Consider the following 19,250-nt stretch of genomic DNA (forward strand, 5'->3'; position numbering starts at 1 on the left):
GTGGAGTTCTGACTATAACAAATACAGGCAGTCCCCGAGTTACGCGGATCCGACTTACATCGGATCCGCACTTACGAACGGGGCTTTCTCGCCCCGGAGCTCGCAGGCAGCGGGACCGCCCAGAGCGCAGCGGTCCCGCCACCTCGACCTCCGGGGCGAGAAAAGCTTCTCCGGGTGCCCCTGGTCTGCTGGGGACCCTCTCCAGCAGACCAGGGACACCTGGAGCAAAGCCGGGGAGGCGGAGGGGTCCCGCGCCTCTGAGGCTTTGCTCTGGCTCTGGTATTTTGCAAGAACCCTGAGGAAGGGGTCTTTGTAATCACTCCCCTCTCTAGATAACTAGCACAGAGGAAGAAATGATTCAGCACATAGAGAATATACAGAATTCTGTGTACCATAATGAATATGTGCCACATAATTGCCTTTCTTTATGAATTTGCCAAAAAAAAATGTGCTCTAGAATCTAACCTTTCATGATCAAGGTGAAGATAATAATGCCTTTTGGATGCATAGGTAATTCCAAGTTTTAACCAATGCAGCGGTGTCTGCCTGAGTTTGCCAACAGCTAGAAACAACAATTCAGGTGGGTACATGTCATTCATTTCAAATCGGTTGCTAACTCAGTCTGGAGCCTGTACTCATAATGTTGCTATCTGAAGTGTTAATTACTGACCATTTTTGCAGGAAAAAAAAATCAAGCTGCTTCATTATTTTGTATGTAATGGAAGTTATGGACATATGGTAAAGCGGAGCAGCTGATTGCTGTGGACATTTGCTGGGGTAAGGACAAGAAATTCACCATCCTGACCAAATTTACAATAATGTTCAGAGTCACACTCAGAGCCAGCACCCTGATGGGTATGAATTGCCCCCCTACCCCCAGGGCTGGCCTTACCATGAGGCGAATTGAGGTGGCCGCCTCAGGTGCCAGAATGTGTGTCTGTGTGGGGGGGGGCACCACTAGGACCCAGAGTGTAGAAAATTGTGTCTGCTGCTGGTGCATATGTATTCTCTCTGCAGTATCATGAGAGGAGTAGAACAGGAAGAAGGCAGAATTGAGACCTTTCAAAGTTTTGGCCCAAAAGAGGGGGCGTCATTTGAGCTCCCTGCCTCAGGTGCCAAAATGTTGTAGGCCGGCCCTACCCACCCTCCCACATGCCCTGTCCGGCCTCTCCCAGCTCTCCTGTGCCCAGTAGAGAATCTCCCCCATTATGTTTGCTAAGCACACAAAATATTCTACTTCTATTCAGAAGTTCATAAAGAACATCCTACAAAGCAACAACTGCACCAGTACTCTTAGTGGAAATACCATGTTCTAGAAATAGGCATATCCTGTTAGTGATCTGTTTTGCCATTCTAGCTGAAGTAGCACATAAGTCAGAGCAGATTACTAGTAAAATTGGAAACAGAAACCAGGTGCCTTGGAAACAGAAACCAGGTGCCTCCCAAATTGTGTATAGATTCTTCAATATTAAAACAGTAAAACCCAACACAGCTGATTTATATAAACCGAAGATCTAAAACAACCATGCCCATTTCAGATATTTCAATACAAACTGAAAAGAAGAGTTTCAAAAACTGAACTTGTATTTTCCAGCAAAGGCTTCTGTGCTTTGAAAAAACTAGCAGGCTATTGTGTTATTTACTGAGCTCTCAGTTTATCATTTACTTTGGCTTAAATGTATCCTTATAGTGAAAAACAGAAAACAGTGTGTACAGGGAAAAAAAAGAACATTTCAAAGGAAGAAAATAATGTTTCTACTGAATTTCAAAACACATCCTAAAAAAATCTATATATAGGAGTGCTATTTTGCATGTGACTGTTTTAAAATAAAAAGGCAGAAAAAGGGAAGTAATTTTTGGCTTTCATTGAGCCCATGGGAATTCATGTACACTTACACCAAATTATGGCTCATTTTGTAAACTGCCTCAAAACAGGTGCTCATAAAGGGGCCTGTTCTGTAACCCTTACTCATGCTAGTTTCACATTTCAAATCCAAACAAAGTCTGACCTGTGTCCAGGAGAGCTACCTTAACAACACACAGTGTCAATACCTTAAAATTCCCTTTCTCTGCAGAACTCCACCACTCTAGCAAAACAGGAGGTGATTGAAATTGATAGCAATGTTACCTAGAGGTTAGCACTCCTAAACCAATAATCTCAGAAACTGTGTTATTTCAAAGAAAATATTTTAGTAATTACTAACAGTGCCCCTTGCCCACCTTTCCTCCAGCCCCTAACACACTCGAAACCAAATGGCAGCTAAATCTCTAACTCCATTAGGAATAAAAGCTTCTGGGAGTAGTCAAGTTAGTCTATAACTAGAAAACCTTAAAAAACAACAAAGAGCCTAGCAGCACCTTAAAGACTAACAAAACGTGTAGATAGTATCATTAGCTTTTGTAAGCATAACCCACTTCTCAGCATTCATCTGAAGAACTGGGTTGTGCCCACAAAAGCTCATGATACAATCTACATGTTTTGTTAGTCGTAAAGATGCTGCAATACTGGGTTTTTTTTTTTTAAGTTTTTCCATTAGGAATGCAATGAAACTTTCAATCTTTAAGAAAAAAATCAGTGGGAGTTAGGGGCCATTGAGCTATTTGTGCCTTTGAAAATGTCCCTCTACAAATACATAGTATAATATATAAAGTATGTTGCTCCCATAAAAGCTGGTTTTTTTACTGATCAATACAAGTATTCAATGCTGGCAAATGCTTCACTGAAATAATACAAAACCTGGAGAAACTTCTAAGGAACTTTAAGAGCATCATATGAAATAGACAAGAATGTAGTTTCTAGCCAAGAAAGGAAAAAATTATTTATAGGCAGACTTGGAGGCAAGATTTTGCCAATTGACTTTGCCAGGGATAAGAAGAGTTGCTTTGAGTAGATTTAACACGCTGACATTACTCACAGGCAACAATACGCATAACTATTTGCAATATCCTTTAGAAATCATAGAGAATGTCCAGTCCTGATTTTCAAAAACTTTATTGTCTTACCACTTACAAAGAGTCTATTTACAATGGCGAAAAGACAAAAGATGCTTTACTGAATATCTAAACAAAGAAAATATTAAAAAATAATACTCTTTTCTGGTAGGATTAGATTGCATTTGTCAACTGAAAAAAATATACTATATTGAGTACAACGTGATTCTACGCTAAAAAAGCGTCTGTAAAAATATACATCTTATTCATCAGAGTTGCTCCTTGTGTGTATTCAGAATCACATCTGCTTTCTTTAGTAATAGGTATTTTTACTGCTTTTCACTCCCGTTAGTCTAACAGAGCCAACACAACTAAAATAATTTAAGCTGGACTCTATTTCTTCTTGTCTCATCACAATAAAACTGTTTAAAGTCCAAGCAGTTAAATGGAAATGACTACAATGAAGACAATGGGATTGGCACTGAAGAGTTTTTGGCCAGCAAAATATGTTATTATTGATGGTACAATATGACAAGGAAAGTAGATAGCTTGACTCTCAGATCCCACAATGAGTTTACAAGACTCATTATTTAAAACAAAAAAAATCTTATAAAATGAGCTTATCTAGTATGCAAATCAGTGAGAGACAACTAGCATACATAGCAATTACTCTTAAAAGAACATAATGTGAAGCACAGAATGGCATTTGGACTCTGCAAAGACCATTTTTGCTTGGCTCACAGTAGATTTCTTACATCTGGGCACCTGCATTTATTCACTTAAATCCAGATGCAGAATGCTTAAATCAGCCTGATTATCACTGAAGGATGTGGTTATTTAGCACCTCTTAGTAAAATGAGGATTTAGAAGCCTAACTTGAGGTGCCCAAGTCTGAACCTTTTTGTCAATGTGATCTGAGCAGCGCCCAATAACAAGTTATTGGCAAAAATGCTAATAGAATCCAGGAGCTAATTCTCAGGCAGTTTTTTCATAATATATCTATTCATATGGGGCAATTCAGTTTTCTTTTTTCCTTGCATTACCTAAGAATAGTGGTCAACTTGAAGGCATTAAAGCAGTCATGACACAAAAACAAAACAATGAGAGGCTCAGTGGAATGAAAATTCATGGATTCACAGTGTGAAATCCTGATCCTATTGAAGTCAGTGGGAGTTTCTCTCAACTTCAGTGGGGGGTCAGTATTTCACCCACAGGTTTTTAGGCCAGAAGAGACCATTATGAACACCTCATCTAACCTTCAGAGTGATGTCAAACGTTCATTGCTGGTAGATTTAATTAAACTTAACATAAGAAAATTACACACGAATATTATTTGCAGCAATTTATAATGTACTTGTAAAATAAAATAAAACAAATTTCCTTTCCTTTCTTAATGAAGCCCACTTAAAATTAACCCCATTTTATTTAAATGAACCAATCAAAAAAATAAGATGCTTTACAACAACAAGAACAGCAACAACTTATTTTTAGAACTTTGCTAAAACTCCAGACATTTCTGAAGCAAAGAAAAACATTAAAAAGTTAAATGGGCCACAATACTTTTCCAGCTTCATTTCCTGTTTTCCTTACAACTAACAGACTCAGAGATTTTAAGGTCAGAAGGGACCTTCATGATCACCTAGTTTGATTTCCATGTACTTGTGACTACTGCAAGTAGAAAAATATACTATACAAGAAAATTCTTTCACTTTGCTTTACAGTTTAAAGGACTGAAAAGACAGAGCGCTGTAGACACTTGGCCCAATTCACTATTGCTTCACGCCAATAAATTAATGGAGGAGTGCCAACATAAAACTCGACACTGTAGTGAATTGGACTCTACATCATACAAAGAAGCATCAGATAATTTGTAAGGAATCTGATTCACTAGGGATATGCATTCTGAATAATATACACTGGGTTTAACATATGTGGTACTGTTGATTTTTCTGTTCCGTGCCAAAATGTTAAGAGAAATGTAGCCTTAGCATGCTGTAACATAATATGTGATTCACCTGTTCAGGCCAATAATTCCAACTTACAAATGTTCCTCGCACACTGAATTTCCAGCTTGTGTGAAAAAATGATTGGAATGAAGATAACTTTCTTAGTTGCAGAATTTGCACAGCAAACCAAATCCTATTTCTATAGTATGGACTGATACTGTCAAAGTAGAAAATACCATAAAGGCTCAATCCTAACATAACCAAGACCTCCCCTGAAATCAGTGAAGTCCTTTGAAATGAAGGAAGTTTTACCTGGATAAAAACAGCAGAATGAGACCCTATAAAAGTACCAAAAGTAAAAGTCACATGTGTGCAGAGAGTCTTGCCCACCATCTACATCCAACTTTCACCCTCCATGAATTTATTATCGAATATGTAACTCTCATAGCAAATATATTCCATACAAAAAATTGAGACAACATTGCACAATCTATGCATCATTAAACACTGGTCTTATCTAAATGTTAAAAAAATTGAAATAAGATAATTTATTAAACAGTTATATATGAAAATGTACTCACCGTTGCCGGAGCCTCTACAGTTGCCATTATTAGAATCCATAGGGAAATCTGGCATGGATTCGTAAAATATGTAAAGAAATGTTAGTATTTTTAATACTGGATTATTTCAACACAGCCACATTAAAAGTTACTTAAATTTTAATACACTAAATATTAGAAAAAAATTAATACCCTATTAATGAAAAAGAGGTTGCAATATTTTACAGCCTTCTCCTGTTTCTATTGAAGTCGGTCTGAATTTTGTCTTTAGCAGGCACTTAATATTACGTGCTGAAGCAGACTCTATATTTACTGCTCCCAGTGGAAGCTTCACTTTCCCATTGGTGTCAGTGAACAGAGTAGGAGAATCTAAACAAGAGTGGAAATAGGTGTCAATTCAGACATGAGCTGGGGGAAATTCTGACATGCACTTATACTGCTTTTCTGCTCGATTAGTTGCTGGAGGATAATTCAGCTTTAATTTCTTCCATGACAAAAAACCAACCAACCACAACCATGGACATACATACATCACAGACAAACACACAGCTTTGCAAGTGGACCAATGTGGGTATACACTATTCCCTGCATGGAGCCCTAAGGAAGCTGAGGGACTCAGAATGGGTGCAAAGGTCCTGCTACACAGACTCAACTACAAAGCTGTATATTTTTTCACAAATCTATCTCTACATATATATTAGGGATGTCAACATGTAGTCAAGTACACACGACAGAGGCTGCAGCACGGAGGCAGGCAGGTGGGAGCCGATATACGTGGGGAACTGGCTTTTAAGCCAGCTCTCCTCGTATGCCAACTCTGTGAAGATGCCTGCCCTTCCACCCTGCTGCTGCCTCTTATAGAGGCAGCAGCAGGGGCTAGGGCAGGGGAGGCTGCTCTGTGGGACGCCATATCAGAGGCAGCAGTGCAGGGTGGCAGGGGCTCCTCGGGAGTGGAACTGGGAGCACACTGGTTGCTGGCCCGGCCCCAGGGACTATCGAATAGTCATGTAACTGATCATATTTTGTGCAGTTACACAACTATTCAATTAATTACTATCTAACATCCCTAATACATATATAGCTATATTATAGACATTTGTGAGTGTCTGTGAGTGAATCCATCCACTTGTTCAAGAACTGCTCCTAAACTATAAGAGTTGGGAACACAAAATAAGGGATGCAGATTCCTCTTATCCTAACAAAGAAAAATCAGAGTTGGTTCTTGCAGGAAAACGGGATATGCTTGGAATGGGATTATTTACCATAACATGGAAAGGGAGAGGGCTGATTAGAGGGAGCAGCTACACTGCAGAGTGACCACTGTGGGGCGGCTGCACCAAGAAGAGAGTGGCCAGCTTGGGACAGAGCCTTCTAAGTTGACAGCCACCAGACTGAGTAAGTGGCTCCCCTGCCTAAAAAGTGCCAGACCCAGGGGGAGGGAGAGCACCTCCACCCACTGACCCCACCACAGTGGTCCCCCACCCCCCGAGCCACACTGCCTGCCACCACCCCCCGCCGAGACTCCCGGGCCTCAAATCACGGCCTGACATCTCCCCTCCCCACTGAGGAGATACCAGAGCCAGGAACTGCACATACCCCACCCCCACTGGACCAGCTAGAAACTAGGGTGGGGAGCTTGAGGCCAGCCCAGACACCCCTTCTGGACAAGCTGGAGGTTGGGGCCAGCCTGCATGGCCCCACCGACAGGAAGAGCCCTCAGCCAGGGAGCACAGCCATCACCACCACAAGTGGCCATGATAAGCCACCTCAACATCCCAGCGCTCTCACCCAGGCACTCCCCACCCTGAGGCCTCCACCACCTGCCCTAAGCTTCCCCACACACCCAATCCCCTACTCTTAGCCCCCCACCCTTCCCAGCCCCCTGCCATTACTCCAGAACCCATCCCTTGCTCTGCCCCTCTCACACTCAACCCCGTCCTGAGCCCTCCACTACCTGCCCTGATTCCTGCACTCTCCACTCCCTGAAGCACCCACATACACCAACCTTCTGCCCTGACTCCTGCACCCCAACCCCCATCACTTAAATAAAGCATGTACTTTTTCATTTTAATTAATGAAATTAATTAGGACCAGTGCAACACTGGGTACATCTGCTAGTGACATATGTGTGTGCACATACACACACAAGATTAACTATGGATTTAGGAACCTAACTTTAAGCACCCATTTTTTAAAAAAATGTCTTGGCTCTATATGTTATTTCCTTGATGTATTTGTATGTTGTACTTCATGCATCACAACCTTACATAGGTAGATTAAAAACATGCTGGATAAAGGAAGATTTTGAAATACCACTGAAATTGTAAATAAACTAGGCAAAACTGAGATTTGAGCATCCGACATTTGTATCAATGCAGTACGCACAAGGGTACAGGAAATGTCCCAGCATACCATCCTTGCCAGTTGTCTATTTAGCCCAGAATCATCTCCTTAACAATGTCCAAAACCGTTTGTCTCATATAAAAGAAACCCCCCCCCCCCCACACACACACCATAATGCATCTAACTTTACAGCATCATAGTATGGAAGAATTTTTTCCTGATGTTAGCTTATTCATCTACTACAGATTATACTTGTCATTTTTTTCAGAACTAGTAAAATTTCAGCAACCAGTCTTATTCATGTGTTATCTGAATTCTATGTTTTCTTGAATCATGCTAAGCTATTCATGTCAAATAGCATCTAGAGGCTGTGAACGCTACAGATCAATTATACATGGGTTTTTAAAAAGTGTTTCCTATTATCCAATTTAAATGTGCCTTTTATTTTTAACAAGTATTTTTTAATCTTTTACTAGTGGGCTGTGTCCCATGCTTTTGAGGCCAGGGAGCATGTTGACATCATTCTGTCACCTGGCAGGAAAAACTTTTTTATACAAAGAGAGAGATTATAGAACAGGGTAAAAGGCATAATCCATATGGCCATCTTTGAGCCTATTATTTTCTTATATAGAACTATTTCCCCTTATTTTTCACCTTGCTAAGCTACAGTGCATTTTCTGGGACCCAGCTGTGTTTCCTCATTTGGTACTTTGAATCATGGCCTTTCTTTGGACCTGTGGCAATTATTTCTGACTTGCCTATTGTTACTACCAGTCTGATACTCCCCTCAGCAATTCCCATTACTAGAAGTCATGGGACCTAGATCTACAAAATACCCATAAACTGGGTCCTCCTTACACGTGCACAGCAGCTTGAACCATAGCTTATCCTTGTAATATCTGTTTGCATTCTTTCAGTGAGGGCATAGCTGGGCCCCCCTTCCACCTTGCCTAGAAGCCCCGGGAGGCTGTCGGCTCCCCTAAGTGTTAGCGTCCCTAGTTATCTAATAAAATACATAAAAATCGTTTTGTTTGAGAAGCAGTTATGCATTCTGTGTATAGTAACCCTACACAAAACACAAACCTCCAGGAAAATGAAAAATAAAGCCACCTAACACCTCCATCCACACCTTAGTATGACCATACCTACCATATGCCGCAATCTTAACTCAGCTCCATTTTCAACCTTTGGCATGTGCTCGTTCACCAATTTATTTTCCTCCTCCCCCACTGGTACTAGTTTGGATGTTTAGTGAAGTAGTTGGTTGTGCTGGCAGAGATTAATTTTGAAAAGAGTCATGGCACAATAAGTCATTCTTCCACTCTACTCTGCACTGATTAGGCCTCAATTGGAGTATGGTGTCCAGTTCTGGGCACCATATTTCAAGAAAGATGTGGAAAAATTGGAGAAGGTTGAGAGAAGAGCAACCCAAATGATTAAAGGTCTAGAAAACATGACCTATGAGGGAAGACTGAAAGAATGGGCTTGTTTAGTTTTTAAAAAGAGAAGACTGAGAGGGGACATGATAACTGTTTTGAAGTATCTAAAAGAATGTTACAAGGAGGAGGGAGAAAAATTGTTCTCTTTGGCCTCTGATGATAGGACAAGAAGCAATGGACTTAAATTGCAGCAAGGGAGGTTTAGGTTGGACATTAGAAAAAACTTCCTGTCAGAGAGGTTAAAAACTGGAATAAATTGCCTAGGGGGGTTGTGGAATCTCCATCACTGGAGATATTGAAGAGCAGGTTAGACAGACACCTATCAGGGATAATCTAGACAATGCTTGGTCCTGCCATGAGGGCAGGAGATTGGACTCGATGACCTTTGAAGTCCTTTCCAGTTCTATGGGCAGTTGTGCTAAGATGTGGTCTGGGAAGAAAAGAGGGCATTGGATAGTTTAACTTTTCATTTTATTAATTTTTTTATTTTGTGAGACATGTTGTGTGTCTAGTAACCCTAACTGTTTCTCAATAAAGACTTTTATATATCACCTCTTAATTTATTTAATGCTTATTAGGTGTGGGCATTGCATAAGTGAGGAACACGACATGTAGGGCTTAAAGTACAGTGAAAGAACATTTGATCCATTCTCTGTTGCAAAATAGGTTCGCACACAACAGTCTAGCTTCTCACAGAGAAGGCTTTGTGCACTCCTGGTCTTCATCCAATAGCTTTGCATACAGCTTTCTCACCTCTTCATCAAACTGTCACACTTGGAGATGCCCAGCCCCTCCAATACCCTGTCCGTCAGGCTTCTGTGTATCCAGCATTCCCTGTCAATCAAGCTTTAGTATACTGAGCCCCTATAATAACATCTTGACACAGTCTATTTAGTTTGCACCTAGCCTCCATTCATCAAGTTTATCTGCACCATGAACAAACTTACTCGTTATGCAAATAATGGCTAAAAACATTTGTTAAAAAGAACTAACCAACCAACAAACATTCTCTCAGTGGCTCCCAGGATCGATCTTTCTACCAAGTTTTCTCCAGACAATTGTACAAAAATTTCTGTCAACAATAAACAGCAGCCTGCCAAACGAAAAATTCAGCACAAGCCCCAGTTCAAAGGCTTTCCATTACAAATTGGTTATAAGACAAACAAAAACTGCATAGAAATTCAAAAAGCCTAAAAATTAACCCTGTGTGAAATTTCACACCAATTGGCTAACAATTTTTAAAGAAAGCTAGGAATTTATGCCACATTTTAAAGCCATTTCAGAACACAAGCCAGTAGGTGCCTCCATAAGACATTATATCAAAAAACAGAACTATGTCTTGAAATAACATTTGATAGTAAATGAAGATGATACGAGATTCAAAGGAAAAATGTAATCTCATTTATGTTCAAGACATGCATGTTCTGCCTTTAGGAGTGTGTGGTTTGCTAAATACAAAATACTGCCCTAATTTGCACATTTGTACAATTTCACCGAAGTCCATGACATTGTGCAAAGTATGTTCTGAGCTGAATTTGATCTTAAATCTGGAAACAACTTGATTGGAAATAACAGAGTTAATATATTTGCAAATAGCTATAATGAACTTTAACAGTTAATGCTTTTACTTATGTTTTGAGCACTGCTATTACAGAATCGATGATACAATGTTTGTAGTGGGGTGCTGCTAATGGAACCACAGCAAACATGGATTTGATGTCTGTTATTACAACAAGCCAGGGGGTGTGCTAGCACCCCCACTTCCAGCACCCTGCTGTTAGACACATTAGGGATGTAAGCAACTAATCGACTAGCTAACTATCAGATAAGCAAAAGCTTATTGGATAGTCAACACACTATCAACTAGTCACATTCTCCCTGACTTTATGCTTCTATTAGAAAGAGGCAGAAGGGATGTGGGGGAGAGGAGAGGGTGCTGGGATGAGCAGGCTTAAAAGCCAGTTCCCCCCAGCTCCAGCTCCGTGGGAGGGGGCAGGGGCGCAGTAGTGGCATTCCATCTTTGAAATGCATAAGAATCCCCGCTGAGACTCTTGTACATTTCAAAGTGAAAGTGCTGCATGGAGCCTGGGGCCAGCAGGGGACTCTGAGTTCTCCACTGGCTCCAGGCTCTATGTGGACTTATGCTTTCAAACGTACAAGAGCCCCAACAGGGGCTCTTGTGCATTTCAAAGATTGAAACACCGCATGGAGCCCGTGGAAACACGGTGTTTAAGTTTTTGAAATGCACAAGAACCCCTACTGGGGCTATTCGACTAATCGAATAGTTGATGGAAATCCCATCGACTATTCAATTAGTTAGTTAATCGAAATTTAACATTCCTAAGACACATATCTTTTATGCTCTTAGAGAGACAAAGGGAGGCAGAGAATGAAGATTTAACTGTAGTGTTTCTCCATCTAGCCACAGAGGAGTGGCTGTGTTAGTCGGTAACTGAAAAAACTTAAAAAACAACAAATAATTCTGCAGCACCTTAGAGACTAACAAAAAATGTAGATGGTATCATGAGCTTTCGTGGACACAACCCACTTCTTCAGATGAAAGAAGTGGGTTGTGCCACAAAAGCTCATGATACCATCTACATTTTTTGTTAGTCTCTAAGGTGCTACAGAACTATTCATTGTTTTTTAAGTTTTTCCACCTAGCCAATGATCCTCAAACTATGTTCCATTCTGACCATACATTCAGTCATGGTGTTTCCAAATCTAAATCCTTTCTTTCCCTCTAAGTGGGTTTTGCTCACGAAAGCTAATGACACTATATTATATGTTAGACTCTAAGGTGCCACAGGATTACGCATTGTTTTTAAAAGTTTTTTTTATTGGATGATAAGTTATAAATGCTATAAGCATGCACCAAAATAATTTAAGACCTAGACTCCTCATGATGGATTCAAGTAAAGCCTAGAATTAAATATATTATTTCTCTGAAATATTCAAAAACAGCATAGCAATCAACCTATTCTAATCACATACAATTAAGACAACTGTTTTGACTGTAGCATAGTTCAAGACTCATCAAAGAAAATTTCTGGACCTATGAAGTTACCAAGGATGTTAAGTATGGAGTAAATGACTAACCTTGTACTTGATACAAATTGTATTGAATGCACAATTATTCAGTAAGGGGCCACTTCGGCTCAACAGTTTAAATGTAGTAGGAGCAGGGCGTGCAGGTAGTCTGGCTCCTCCTACATTTAAACTGCAGAACTACAGCGGAAATAGGTCCCGGACCCTATGTGAGCTAGGACTGCTTCAGTCCCAGCTTGTGCTAGGTCCAGACTACTGCAGCTCTGCCTTTTAAATGTAGTAAGAGCCACCAGGCTGAGCCACTGTGCACCCCTCCTGCACCACGGAGACAGTGCTGATATAGAGGCAGCAAAGAGGTGGGGGGGGGGAGAAATGTGAATTGTCAACTATTCAACTACTCTTTTACATCCCTAGAAGTTACACTTCCGAGTACAGAAAGTGCAAAATGACACAGACTTTTTTTAATAACTATATTCCTGCCATTTCTCCTAAGCCGCTCCAATTTTTAAGTTAGATACTTCCAGAGACAAATGTTCAGCTAGCTTAAATCAACTTTCTTATTCTGCATGTGCTCCTTTCTATCTGCTCTCCTTTTATAGCTATTATTTGTTCACGCCGCAGTTCAGTTAAGCATCTCTATTCGAAACAGCACTTATGCATACCACTGGGACTTCAGTCCTGTCCTAAATAGGGATAGTCATAAACACATGCATGTGTGTTTCCTTATTCAGGTCTTGAGTGGTGACACAAATTTGATGCTGCACTATAGACAAAAGTAAAAATTAATCCCTTCCCTGAACACCTTGAAATGGAAGACAATAATGCACACGTGCAAGGTCACACTGAGCAATCCAGTGGTAGGAAGGATCTGGTCATTTGTCTGTTTGTTTTTAAATTATAAACTCTGTTCTTGCAGAGTTTTAAAAAGGGCCTAACACAGAGAGGGTAACTCCTCCGTAAAGTGAGGTGAGAAGAGCATTCAATAGGAAGTTGACATGGAACAACAATGGATGCAGGAAGCAAAAAAAGTAACAATACTGGCATGAATGGCAGAGCCACTTGTGCACAAACATCAATTTAGCACACACAAAATTGTGTACATCTGTGGGTAGAATCATTTACATGCAAAAAAGCTGTCTTAGTTTGATTGAGCCTGAAGACTAATCAAAGATACACAATTCCACACTGGCCTCCAGAGTCAGCTATAACCATTGGTGTATTTAAAGTTACAATATCTTCTAAATACAGACCTGGAGATTGCCTCAAATCGAAGGGCCAAATTTTATCTCATCTGCTCTGTAAATACAGATCTTAGCCAGAGACCCAATCTAGCTCCTTCCCTACAGAGACTGGACTCCACCATCTCCACTGACTCATAAGAATGGCCAGGGCTCGACAAACTGTAGCAAGAGCTACAAACTGTGGGAAGAGCCCCACACCGCACATGCGCCAGACCAGCCCTGCGCATGCACACAGCGCCAGTGAATGGGGCGCACGGAGCAACCAGCTGAAATCTACTCGCCATGGGCGAGTAGAAACAGCGGTCTGTTGAGCCCTGAGAATGGCCATACTGTGCAAAGGTCCATTTAGCCCAAGATCCTATCTTCTGACAGTGGCCAGTGCCAGGTGCTTCAGAGGGAATGAACAGAGCAGGTAATCAAGTGATCCCTCCTGTCATCTATTCCCAATTTCTGGCGAACAGGCTGAACATCATCCCTGCCCAATCCATGTGAGATTTTCAGGAATTAATGTCAGAGGAGATGGTGCCTTCCCTAACATCCCTGTTTAAGAGCAGGATCTCTACAGATGGTTGACTGCTAAGGGTTGACTGCTGAGGGACTGCTGACCGGGCTAAGTGATCCCAGTCCCTCAAAAACAGCAGCACAGCATCCACCCAAATTACTGGCATTTAAAGAGGGCAGAACAGGCCCCCACCATCTCCTTTCAGCCTAACTCAGTTTGAGCAAGGATGCTCTGCTGCAACTGGTCTGTCAAATCCTTTGCTGCCCTCTCTCCCTCCAGAAAAGCAGGCAATAGTGATTAATGGCAGAGAACAAGAGTGGCTAAGAGTAACTGAGATTCTCTTTCACAGCAATGGCCATATCATCCCTTCCACATCTAGGGAACTCTGGCATAACAGAAAAGAAAGACACAGCCAGCCCCTTCCTCTATCCCTTGGAAGGGGCCTTTAGATCAGTCTTACATCATAGCCCAGATATGAAAGACAGTACCCAAGCAGAGACATCGCAGGAATCTGAGGACAGGTTTTAGATAGGATGTTGCCTCAGCCCTAGCCCTCACCCAGACTGGCCTCATTATCTTTTGTATCAGTCACCATCGCTCGACAAATTTTCCCCAGCATTAGTACCGGCACCGTTTTTTTTTAAACAAAAAAGCACCGTGTGTGTGTGTATATACACACACACACACACACACACACACTTAAAAGGCAGAGCCACAGTGGTGTTAGCTTAGTGGGGTTAGCTGCAGCTCACCCACTTAGTGACTAATCAACTAGTTGATAGAAAATTCATCTGCTAGTAGATTAGTTGATTAAACTAAATGTAACATCCCTAGGATCTGGTAGGATGACAAGCTTAGAAAGGTCCCTAAGTGATACTGGCATGAGCCAAAACTGCTGTGCCCATTAATGTAGTGGTCAACTGGACCTGATTTATCTAATTTGTTAATTAGGGTCCACTCCCCTGACCTTGTGGGTCCCACACACTTACCGTTTTACATACTTGACCACTGATCTAATATGCAACATAAACTCTTTTTCAGAATTTGCATCAAGATGATGCACTTCATCAACTGTACGTTGCAAGAATGCAATCAGGGAGAATGGAGCTCAAAATTAACTATTCTGGTGAGAATGAGGAGTGCCAATTAGTGTACACAGTTTCCCTACATGTCTATTGCTTTGTGTTATGTCCTTTTTCCTCCCTTCCTCCTATTATATTTATAAAACAGATGCATGAATATCAGTATCCTAAAAGCAAATAAAATCAATTTTTGAACAGAAAATGCATGCTATTAAAATATATATGATAGACTTAGTATAATTTGTCTGATTCACAGTAGTTTTAAACCAATGTAAGTCCATTGATTTGAGCAGAATTTTTTGCTCATTTCCTTTGATATAAGTTAGAGAAGAATCAAACGAAGTGCATTTGAATTGATCATTAGCTTGGAGTTGCCACACACTTCACTTCAGAGGAATGTCAGTCAAGACTAGGGATGTAAAAGTATAACCACTTAAACAATTAACCCATATGCCTGGGCTTATCAATTACCGTTAATGGTTAGACGCAGGCTCCCACCTCGCTCCTGGGAAGTTGGTTGCCACCCTACGCTGCTTTGACTCTTAAACTGGTTCCCAGCATGCACCAGCTCCTGGGGAGCTCGCTGCCACCTTTGTATCAGGGGGCACGGGGTGGCAGGCAGAAGCTGGTGCACTCTGGAAGCCAGCTCCTGGGGAATTGGCTGCTGCCCCATGCTGCTGTCTCTAACAGAAGTAGCAGTGCATGGCAGCAGCCATCTCCCTGGGAGTGCAGCTGGCAGATGGCAGCTGGTGTGCGCCGAGAGTCGGCTTAGAAGTCAGCTCCCAGCATTCACCCGCTCCTGGGGAGCCAACTGTAGCCCCACACTGCAGGTGCATGTTACACAACTACTCATTTTTTAACATCCCCAGTCAAGACTAATTCTTTTAACAGAGCTGGAGATCTAGGTTAGTAAAATAACACGTAAATAATAATGTTAATAAAAAACTGGCTCCTTCAGAGGTGTCAACAGCAACAAACATTGTGTTATGCAGAATTCCACTGTGCTATCTACACAACCCTTAGCAGGATCACAGTATTCTAATATTTTTCATACAAGAAACTCAGACATTATCCATTAAGTCGCACAATGCCTTTTTGAGACACGTAAATTATAGCCATTTTATAGAACAAGCAGAGAGGTCAAACAACCCTCCTATGAGCAGATAATGGGTCAGGAAGAGAGTCGAGGGCTAAGATTCTATACTATGGAACTCAGACCCTTTTAGTACCCTCCCGATCCTATGCTGTTCTAGTTCCTGTCTACGTGGGAGCAGGGGGCTGCCGTGATGCCTCAAACCTCTGCATTGCTGTGGCTTTGTTGCTGACACCTCCTTACCACTCTCAGCCCTGCTCGATCACAACTTAGGGAGGGCTCCTCAGAAGACAGACTTATGGCTGTCTTCCTCAATGTATAATATACACATTCACCGTGTTAAATAACTTTAAGTTTAAGTTCTATCCCATCTTAGAAAATGTGACAGGTAAATCCTCCTGTAGCTAGTTCTTATCCTTTTAACCAGCTAGAGCCAGGATAAAAATCTCACTGGAGCAATCTAACAACTTGCTCTGACTGACAACCCACGTGCACGGAAATGAATAAAGAAAACAAAATTGTGATGAAAAATATGACATATTGGCTATGTTGTGGATTAGCTGGAAGAAATTCTGCAAACTGAGATTTTCTACAATGGATAGAATATAAAGTTATTTTAATTCTGTGAATATGTGCATTGTAAATTGTTCACTAGAGAGGAAGTATGGTCTGCTGAGTGGAGAAAAGGAATTAGACCTTAGGCTCGGAGGCTCTATACCTGACTCTGCCACTATCTATGAACTTGGCTACATCATTTAACCATGCCATACTTAAATTTGCCCTTTTATAGAATGGACTGAACAATACTTACCTTAGCCAGTCAAATTTTAGAAAGAAATCTGTAATCCCTGGACAAAAGATAAGGTAGAAGAGCAAAGTCCTATTACTTTGTGAGTAATATTTTCATTTTGAATTATGAGAAAATCTTTTCAGTAGTAAATGTGAATTTATATTTCACCAAAAATATTAGGTGCAAAAAGTGCATTCTTAATAGGAAAAAAATTAGAAGACATGCCTTGTATACAAATAATTTATCTAGTCTGTTATTTGTATTGATGTTTTCTACTCGGGTACAATTCTCTAATAGAATGATACCAGTTTTCATGTTACCTTTTCCCAGATTAGGAATATTTCATTATATTTTTAAATGGGAGGATTTATTTCCACACCCCCAGGGGAATATCTCAAGTCCAATGGATAGTATGCTGGTTTAATATTTAAACCCCAGAAATCAGAATGCCATCAGGTTTTCAGTCAGTGAGGTGTTCATGGAGTTCACATGGGAATCATTCAAAGAGGTTATTGTGCTCCTGTGGTCCTGAGCAATAGGTAACTCAGGGGCAATTTTAGAAAAAATTCCTCTCTTCAGTTTTGAATGCCACTGCTTTCAAAAATCTGTTGACTTGCCAAGCCTCACTCAGTCTGGACTCATTTTTAAGGCAGTTTTGAAAGTATCTCAGTGCTGCTAAGGAAAGAGTCTGTAAGTGTGCTTCAAAATGAGACATTCACAAATCTATTACTAATTTTGGAATTCAAAACCAGCCTCACTGAAATACTCCCAGCAGGTTTGCAGCCCAGAGAAGCAGCAACAACAGCACTATAGACAGACATGGGGAGTTAGATGTGGGGTACAACTATGGGTAAGAAAAGATTAGGGACGAATTAGGGGAAGGAATAGTTATGACAGTATAAGGAACAGAGCTATCTTGAGGCCTTGGTTTAGGGTTCTAGAGGGGAATACAAGAGTTTAAAACGGCAAAAATGCTAGTTTGAAAGGTAGGAGTGAAGTTAGATAGGTATGGGAATAAAAAATATACTGGTAGGGGAAAGAAGTGGGATCAAATGGGAAAGGTTTATTGGGTGCATTAATAGAAGTCAGCAATTGAATAGAGTATAAGATGTGACTGGGGAGAGTGTTGGAGGCAGAATGATGGGATTTGGTTTACATAGAGTGGAATGAAAGGGAAGGGTCAACAGACCCATGACAATAGCAATGAGTTACATCCACAGCACCTTTCATCTAAAGCACTTTGCAATGGCTCAGAAAGAGTCAGAGGTGGTATAAGTGACACATCAACAAATTGGTGCAACATAATGTAACTTACAAATCAAGGGGGCTAAAAGACAGGGCTGCTACAGAAAGAGCAAGTAACAAGAGTGTAAGTAGGTTCAAGATGAAGCACAGGTGCAAGCCTGTTACAACTTCCTGTTAATAGTTTTTCTCACTACACATGCCAAAGTTGGCAGAAGAGGATGGTAAAACAAACCACTTACCAACAGTTAACTTACACCACCACCAATGGTATCTCCAAGTGATAGTGTATTTGTCTCTGTTGAGATAAACACTGAGATACTAATCGTTTTGTAAACATCCAGGGTTCTAGCACCAGAGCCTTGACCAAATTCCACTCCTCGCCAAATCCCAAAATTACACATTGTCTAATATAGCTTATCTCAGCTCCTTCAATGGGAAATAAATGGGTTTATTTCTCCATAGCTTGTTCTAGTACATTGCGATGCAGTGCAATGTTAAACAGGTTATATGTTCCATCCCAGAGGTAGCTGCTCAGGGATTGGTGAAGTTATACCTTTTTTGATTAAAAGATCCATCCCCCAGCCAATGACAGCTTTGCAGTGTTCTGGCAGCATAAAACAGTTGGAAAGCAGCTTAACCAGCTACCCGGGGATTCTCTTACAGTAAGAGGAACACCTAGATGGCACTGAGACAATGTAGACTGACCTAGACCACCACCACCACCTTCACAGCGCCAAGCATAGGAAGCATGGACAATCAAATGTGGCCAGAGAGCTGCTGTGCTCTAGTGATCTCCAGAAAGGTCTCTTGGAGGCCACTGTGGCCAGATACCCCTTAAAGCAGCTCTGAGGCTACTATACTAGGGGCCAAACTGACCATCCTCTAACCCAGGGGTGGGCAATAATTTTTAATGGAAGGCCACTCCAAGATTTTAGCAAGTGGTCAAGGACCTCACTTCTGTGGAAGGGATGTGATCTGGGGCAGAGGCTTGGGGTGTACAGTCCAGTATGGGTGCAGGAGAGGATTTTGG

At 41.2% G+C, this 19,250-nt stretch overlaps 1 protein-coding gene across 2 annotated transcripts in view; it reads right to left on the reverse strand.

Moving 5' to 3' along the window:
* Nucleotides 1–19,250, reverse strand: part of FRZB (frizzled related protein) — a 32,534-nt gene that overhangs the window by 9,725 nt on the left and 3,559 nt on the right. Inside the window, exon 2 of one of the 2 annotated variants that reach the window (XM_006121709.4) lies at nt 5,459–5,506. The exons of the other annotated variant lie outside the window; for it this stretch is intronic. Coding sequence (XP_006121771.2) covers nt 5,459–5,506 — 48 coding nt within the window. The remainder of the gene's footprint in view (nt 1–5,458; nt 5,507–19,250) is intronic. 2 annotated transcript variants of the gene reach the window in all.

The sequence above is a fragment of the Pelodiscus sinensis genome, chromosome 7 (assembly GCF_052426305.1).
Source record: "Pelodiscus sinensis isolate ZL-2025 chromosome 7, ASM5242630v1, whole genome shotgun sequence".
Taxonomy (NCBI): Eukaryota; Metazoa; Chordata; order Testudines; family Trionychidae; genus Pelodiscus; species Pelodiscus sinensis.